At 42.8% G+C, this 8714-nt stretch overlaps 1 protein-coding gene across 1 annotated transcript; it reads left to right on the plus strand.

Moving 5' to 3' along the window:
* Nucleotides 1-2419: 2419 nt before the first annotated feature.
* Nucleotides 2420-3373, plus strand: OR6Q1 (olfactory receptor family 6 subfamily Q member 1). Its single transcript, XM_024133124.1, has one exon. It carries the CDS (start codon nt 2420-2422, stop codon nt 3371-3373), a length of 954 nt encoding a protein of 317 aa, XP_023988892.1.
* The last annotated feature ends 5341 nt before the right edge of the window (nt 3374-8714 follow it).

Here is an 8714-nt window from a genome sequence, read left to right on the forward strand (position 1 = left end):
TTCCTCCAAAGGGTCAGAGACATTGAATAATTTGTCCAAGGTTACAGAACAAGTATGTAATGGTTTCAGTTATATACTGCTGTTTAACAAACCACTCCAAAGCTTAGTGGCTTACAGACATGACAATCAGTTATTTAGTTCACAAATCTGCAATTTGGGGAAGGCCCAGCAGGGAAGGCTGGTGTCAGCGGGGTCAGCTTGACCAGGGCTGGAGGGTCGATTCCTCAGATGACTCATTCACCTGGCTGGCATGTTGGTGCTGGCTGTCAGTGGGAGATCAGCCAGGGTTGAGGACCAGGGACCTTAATTCCTCTCCACCTGGGCCTTTCTGCAGGCTGCTTGGGCTTCCTCACACTATGGTGGCTGGGTTCCAAGAAGCAGGGAGAGGAATCAGTTTCTTAAGGCCTGGAAACTGGCACAGCACCACTTCTGTCTTCTGTCGTCAAGCAGCCACAAAGCTGCTTGAATCACAGATTCAAGGGGAGTGGCCATTGGCCCCACTTTTTAATGGGAAGAGTGTCAAAGAATTTAAAAATGACCACAGTAATGCGGACATTATATTCTCTCACTCTTTTTTTTTTAACACCTTTATTGGAGTATAATTACTTTACAATGGTGTGTTCACTTACTCTTAAAATTAGATAAGAGTTCATCTTTTTGGACCCCGTTTTTATTATCTGTTTTACAAGATGGTATTATTTAGTGTTTCGCCCATGGTCACATATTTCAAGTTGATATTGGCTTTTGGATTTGAACTCGGTCCTGTGGAATTTATCTCTTGACAGCTATCTCTCTCTCTTTAAAAAAAATATTTATTTATTTGTTTGCACTGGGTCTTAGTTGTGGCAGGTGGGCTCCTTAGTTGTGGCATGCGAACTCTTAGTTGCAGCATGCATGTGGGATCTAGTTCCCCGACCAGGGATCGAACCCGGGCCCTCTGCACTGGGAGCGTCGAGTCTTATCCACTGCACCACCAGGGAAGTCCTCTTGACAGCTCTCTTTATCACTCTCCAGGCCTCATGACCACAAACATCAACACCTCATGCTGTACTCCCAGCCTGGCCTTCCTGCCTCTCGTCTCCTCCTCTCCAGACCTGCTTCAGCACAGCGTACTTGTCCCTTCTCAGCATTGCTCCCCTGCTGAGCACTCTTCAAGGCTCTCTGTTGTCCTCAGGCTGACACTCAGCTTTGACCTTCATTAACTTGGTTACTAGCTCTTCATGATGTTGGCCTAGACTGTTCCTCAAGCTCAACGAAAGTCACTTTCCCTCTATGATCTATTCCAGGAGAAGTCAACATCTAAAAATGTCCTCTAGTATGTATGTATGTGTGTATGCATGCATGTATTTTTATTGAGGTGCAGTTGATGTACAGTATTATATAACTTTCGAGTAGACAACATAGTGATTCACAATATAAAGGTTATACTCCATTTATAGTTATTATAAAATCTTGGCCATATTCCCTGTGCTGTACAATATGTCCTTGTAGCTTATTTATTTTATACGTAGTAGTTTATACCTCTTAATCCCCTACCCCTAATGTGCCCCTCCCTACTTCTCTCTCCCCATTGGTAACCACTAGTTTGATCTCTATATCAGTGAATCTGTTTCTGTTTTGTTATAGTCATTCATTTGTTTTATTTTTAGATTCCACATATAAGTGATATCATACAGCATTTGTCTTTCTCTGTCTGACTTATTTCACTAAGCATAATACCCTAAGTGTCCATCAACAGGTGAATGATAAGGAAGATGTACATACACACACACACACACACACACACACACAATGGAATACTCCTCAGCCATAAAAAAGAATGAAAATTTGCCATTTGCCACAACATGAATGGACTTGGAGGGTATTATTCCCTAGTATTTATTAACCTGATCATGATAAATACTTTAGAGGGATTATCTAATTTAAATTTTCACAACAACTCTGTTAGTTAGGTTCTTTTGTATTTGGAGCCAGGAATGCTTGATCAGGAAGCCAAGCTCTTAACCTTCATGGTACTTGAGGTTCCCAAGATGCATGATGTTCTCTCTGATGTCTGAGATTTTATACTTGTTATGTACTCTCTGTTTCTCTATCTTTTATGTCACTAACTTATACTTATTTTTCAGGTTTCAATTTAGACAGCTCTTCCTCCAGGAAGATTTCCCTGATTCCTCAAGACTGGATGAGCTTCCCCTCTACTGCCTCCCATTAACATCCTGTCTTATTTCTATCTAGCACTTTTCATTTTGTACTGAAACTGTCTGTTTTCTTGTGTCCCTCATGGACTCTACATTTTTTTGAGAGTTAAGGATAGCGTCTTGACTTTGTTTTCCTCTCCTGAAGTGAAAGATACTTCAGTCCAGCATCTCATAGGTTCTCCTTGAGTTGTCATTATCTATGAGCCTGAGACTACTCACATATGCAGCCATGTGAACAAAACTGGACCCACATAACAGAGTTTGTTATGGTGGGCTTTGCCGAGGTGCAAGAAACGCGCCTCCTCTTCTTTACTCTCTTCCTCACTATGTACCTGTTCACCTTGGTGGAGAACTTGGCCATCATCCTGGTTGTGGGTTTGGACCACCGGCTACGTAGACCCATGTATGTCTTCCTAACACACTTGTCCTGCCTTGAAATCTGGTACACTTCAGTCACAGTGCCCAAGATGCTGGCTGGTTTTATTGGGGGAGACGGGGGCAAGAATATCTCCTATGCTGGATGCCTGTCCCAGCTCTTCATCTTTACGTTCCTTGGGGCAACGGAGTGTTTCCTACTGGCCGCCATGCCCTGTGACCACTACATGGCCATTTGTATGCCTCTCCGATATGGGGCCTTGGTGTCCTGGGGCAGCTGCATCCGTCTGTCAGCTGCTTGTTGGCTGGCTGGCTTCCTCACCCCCATTTTGCCCACCTACCTCATGTCCCGACTGACATTCTGTGGCCCCAATGTCATTGATCACTTCTTCTGTGATGCTTCACCCCTGCTAGCCTTGTCCTGCTCGGATGTCACCCTGAAGGAGACCGCAGACTTCCTGGTCTCTCTGGCTGTGCTCTTGACCTCCCTCACAGTCATTGCCGTGTCCTATGGCAACATCGTCTGGACGCTGCTGCATATCCGCTTGGCTACTGAGCGCCAGAAGGCCTTCTCCACCTGTGCGGCCCACCTGACTGTGGTGAGCCTCTTCTATGGCACTCTTTTCTTTATGTATGTCTGGACCAAAATGGCCCCTTCCATCAACTTCAACAAGGTGGTTTCTGTCTTCTACTCCATCGTCACTCCAATGCTCAACCCTCTCATCTACAGTCTTCGAAACAAAGAGGTGAAGGGAGCTCTGGCCAGAGCCTTTTCCTTCAGGTCTTGGAAAGGTCAGTGAGGAGGCAGGTGGGGATCCAGTGTCCTTGCCTTGGCTTTTTAGAAGGAGGGTGGTGAGGACTCTGGAATGGAACAGAGGCCTAGGAGTCAGGAGTTATGGACTATGTATTAGTTAAAGTAAAACGCTAGTCTGCTATAGCAAGAGAGCCCTAACTATAATGTAGCTTAAAGAGTGAAGGATACTTTCTCTTTCCTGAAGAGTCCAAGGTGAGTGATCCAGGTTGGTGGATGTGCTCAACAGTCATTCAAGGATCCAAGTTCCTTGCATCTTTTTTGGGGGGGAGCTCCCTGTCTCCAGTTACCACCACATGCTTCTCTTCGTCTTTGCCATCACTTCTCCACTTTCTTTCCTTCTTTTTTAGCTATCTAATTATTTTCATTTTTTTAAAATTTTATTGGGGTATAGTTGATTTACAAAGCTGTGTTACTTTCAGGTGTACATCAAAGTGAATCTGTTATACATATATATGTATATATATATGTATATATATGTATACATATACATATGTCTATACATATACATATATGTATACATATATATGTATACATATATGTATATATCCACAATTTTTTTTGTATTTAAAAAATTTATTTATTTATTTTTGGCTGCTTTGGGTCTTTTTTGCCGTGCGCGGGCTTTCTCTAGTTGCGGCGAGCGGGGGCTACTCTTCTTTGCGGTGCGCGGGCTTCTCATTGCAGTGGCTTCTCTTGTTGCAGAGCACGGGCTCTAGGCACGGGCTTCTGTAGTTGTGGCACATGGGCTTAGTTGCTCCACAGCATGTGGGATCTTCCTGGACCAGGGCTCAAACCTGTGTCACCTGCAGTGGCAGGCACATTCTTTATCACTGTGCCACCAGGGAAGTCCTCCCCTCTTTTTTAGATTCTTTTCCCATATAGGCCATTACAGAGTACTGAGTAGAGTTCCCTGCGCTATACAGTAGGTCCTATTTGTTATCTATTTTGTATATAGTAGTGTGTATATGTCAAGCCCAATCTTCCAATTTATCCCTCCCCCCTTACCCCTGGTAACCATAAGTTTATTTTCTAAATTGTAACTGTAACTGTAACAGTTTACAGTTTCTGTAACTGTAAACTCAGTTTCTGTTTCCTTTCATCTTTAGGCTCAACATCTGCTTGGATGTTGGCAAACTAAGGCCTCTGGGCCAAATCCAGCTCAGCACTTAATTTATAACAACCTGTGAGCTAAGAATAGTCTTTCAACTTTGAATAGTTGAAAACAAATCAAAAGGAGAATAATATTTCATGGCACATAAACATTTTATAAAATTAAAAATTTCAGTGTCTGTGAATCAAGTTTTACTAGAACACTGTCACACCATACATATTGTCTGTGGCTGCTTTTGTGCTGCAGTGACAGACGTGAGTTGTTGTGACAGAGACCATTTGCCAGCCCCCAATCTGGGGCCTTCTTACTACTTCTATCATGAACATAGGGTCCCAGTGGACAAGAAGAGTGAGCATAGAGCATGGAGGAGACACAGCCTGTATTTTAAAGTTTCTTCACTAGCTACAGCAATCATCATTTCTACTCACCTTTACTGGTGAGAAGTTAGCCACAGGCCACATCTAATGGCAAGGAGGGTAACAAGAATTGTGTGAACCATACTGACTACATTTTGTCAGCTCCACCTTGGGCCTGCAGTCCTACCCCGCTCCCATTTCTGTGTGACTGAGCTTTAGCCCACTCACAAGGAATGCACCCAAGCCAGGTAAGTTCCCTATTAACATTGACCCTTGCCTTCATCTGATATGAAAAATAAAAGAATACCTTTTGCTGACGCAGATGGTTAATGGCCATGGAAATGTAGGGGAAACTCCTGTTCCTGGTGGTGCAGACGTGCTTCTCCCTAGTAGTTGGATTCTATTTTTAGCTTTGGCCGCTTTAAATTCCCCTGTACCCCTTTTGGTGATGTGCGCTGTAGCTGCAAGTGCCTCTGGGTCATCATCCACCCGATCCTGACTGTATGTAAGTTACTAACAATAAATTTTATAATCGCACTTTATGGAGTTGCCTGCTTCATTTTTTGGTCTCAAAGTTCCTTCTCAGTTCGGAGGTTATTATTCAATATCTCTGCCTCCCAACAGGAGTCCATAGCTAGGCAGACAAATACCTGCCATAATTTGATTATTGTGGAAAAAGGGGAGAACAAATTTGGGTAGACAACCAGCAGTTTCCACCACAAAGTCCCTAGAATCACAGCTGATTTTTCATGGGACCCATGTACTTATCTTCTTTGTATCTACATTCTAGTATGTGAAATATAGACCAAGCTTCCTGCTATACCAAATGGTGCTTTGCAAATTGATTTAGGAAGATCTCATGGCAATGTCAGCTCACTTGAAGTAAGGCTTAAAAAAAAGGCAGTTATAATTCAGATAGTTCCCTGTATGTAGATAGTTGCATTCCTAAAGACATGAATGATCATCCTTCGAATGTGGATTTTAGAAACTACAATATGTGGAAGGGGAAAATGCTGAGCTTGGGATAAGGTAGAGGAAGGACAGAATTTCTGCAGTGGTGTTTCGTAAGTGGCCAGTAATAAGCAGATTGCATAATGGTGCCCACAGCACCAGTCTCTACCCTTCCCCCGCCCCAACCCAGTATCTTAACTGTTGCATTTTTTTTTTTTTTTTTAAATAAAGTGCCCAGGCAACTCCATCTTCTCCCATCTTCCGAGGGGATGGAGTCCGCAGTCAGGTTCCCAGCAGTGCCAGGCTGTCTTGGGGAACTGTCCAGCCAGCAGCCCCCTACACCAGTGCATGGAAACCTTCCACCTTCTCCTGGTACAGGTGGTGAAACTGCTTGGCCAGACAGTGGAAGCGGGCTTTGCCGTTTTCCATCTCCCTCTTGGTTCCTGCTGGTTCTGAAATGGATGTTTCCGGGCGGCTCCTGCAGGGTCGAGTCTTCACTTGGCTCCCTTCCACTGTCTCACAGGAGCACGTCTGATTGGTGCAGCCTGGGTCACGTGCCTGCCGCTGTTGCAATTTTAATAGTTAACAGAGAGAGCACAAATTACATGTTTTGAAAACCATTTCATTTATTTATTTTTATTTTTTAAATTTATTTTTGGCTGCGTTGGGTCTTGGTTGCTACGCGCGGGCTTTCTCTAGTTGTGGCGAGCAGGGGCTACTCCTCATTGTGGTGCGCGGGCTTCTCATTCCAGTGGCTTCTCTAGTTGCGGAGCATGGGCTCTAGCCGCGCGGGCTTCAGTAGTTGTGGCTCGCAGGCTCAGTAGTTGTGGCGCACGGGCTTAGTTGCTCCGCGGCCTGTGGGATCTTCCCGGACCAGGGCTCGAACCCGTGTCCCCTGCATTGGCAGGCGGATTCTTAACCACTGTGCCACCAGGGAAGCCCCATTTCATTTATTGAATATTATATCAGTGATGTGCTTTATATTCTTTTGGATGAGGGCAAGAAGCAAAAACAGTGTAAAGATGATAATCTTTCAGGATCAAATATAAGAATTCATCTGAATAAGACAGAAGCAGTAGTTACTTTCAGGCACCTGACCTGAGTAGATTTGACACAAAATGAATTTGACTTTTAGGTTTCTGGATGATGGGAAAAAAGCAAGATATACTGGGTGTATTAGAGTCTTCCAGAGAAACAAAACCAATAGGATATCTATAGCTATATATATATATCTATATTGAAGAGATTTATAGGAATTGACTGATGTGATTGATTATGGGGGCCAAGAAATCCCATGATTTGGCAACTGCAAGCTGGAGAACCAAGAAAACTTGTGGTATAATTCAGTATGAACCTGAAGGTCTGAGAACCAGGAGTGCTAATGTCCAAGGGCAGGAGGAGATGAATGTCCCAGCTCAAGCAAAGAGCAGATTTAACCTTATTTTGCCTTATTGTTCAATTCAGGCCCTCAGCGGATTGGGTAATGCCCACCCGTGTTGGTGAGGGCCACCTTCTTTACTCAGTCTACTTATTCAAATGTATTCTTTCCGAAACATCCTCACAGGCACACCTAGAATTAATGTTTTGCCAGCTGTCTGGGCATTCCTTATCCCATCCAACTGACACATAAAATTAACCATCACACTGGGTTACGTAGTCCTCCTTTATGGTAGCAGAAAGAATTCAAATTCAAACACAGGGAATATTTTCTGGATTTTGAGAACTATTCTAAGAATAACTCTGTGGGAAACATCAGCAAAGCTTATGATTTTAAGCTTCTTGAAGAAGAAATCTGTATTTTGAGGTAAATTACATAAGATGGTAAAAACTCTGAGGCATACTCTTAGAAAGGTTTCTATACATGTAAAAGTGAATCTTGCTTTAATAAAATCTGATGTAAGAAAGTAAACTGAAAAAAAAGGCCTTTGTGAGTGTGATTATTTACATTATAAAATATTCACTACCTGAAAAAACAGACCTACAGGGACTTCTCTGGTGGTCCAGTGGTTAAAACTCCATGCTCCAATGCAGAGGGCGCCAGCTCCATCCCTGGTTGTATGATATGTATAGGTATTGACAATTAAAGTTTTAAAAGACGCTGCTAAAAAAAAGAAAAGACACTGCTAATGATAGATCAATCTGCAATGAAGATAAATTATGAACTCATGTCAGGGAAAATGCATATTTTTGTAAATATGGGATTTCTGAGAATATAATTCCTTTTCTGGGGGTATATTTATTCATAGTGTAAAATAGAGTTATGTGAAGTGCTAGCTTAACATAGACACTACTTCACTGATACCCAGAGAAAGTCACAGGGAGTAATCCCAGAGAGAAACAAGGTTTATTAAGATAAATTCTGTAATAAGTGCTGTTTAATCTTGTTTTGCCCACTCTGGGTATGAGAATCTTGGCTTAATTGTTAGCTGGGGACTACCTGGTAACAATCTTGGAGAAAGTCCTTTGACTTGAGACATAGCGAGAATGACCAAACCTACACTCCGAAATCAGAACTCTACAGTTTTCTGCGTACCATTATGTAATACCATCAAAGGCTTTGATATGTGTTTACTTCACTAAGGCCCATCTGGATCTCCTTCCATATTTTTTTTATCCCGTGCACTTGTGCTGGGATTCCCACTTCTTTTTTTCAGGGTTCTTAGTCTTTGGTTAGTCTCTTGTTTTTCACTTTTCACATTCCAAGCCCTTAGCAGCTGATTTCTATGGCACATTTGTCAAAATGCTGGTTTGGACTCTGGTATGATACAGCTCTCTCTCTCTCTCTCTAATTTGAGTCTTCTTTATCTTTATCCTTGTTTCCTTTGTGGCTTCATTTGCATTGGTCGAAATAAAATTCTCAGCAGGCCATGGCAAGATAGGAGCATTTTGTTTGTTTCTTTTTTTTTTTT

Source organism: Physeter macrocephalus, chromosome 16 (assembly GCF_002837175.3).
Source record: "Physeter macrocephalus isolate SW-GA chromosome 16, ASM283717v5, whole genome shotgun sequence".
Lineage (NCBI taxonomy): Eukaryota > Metazoa > Chordata > Mammalia > Artiodactyla > Physeteridae > Physeter > Physeter macrocephalus.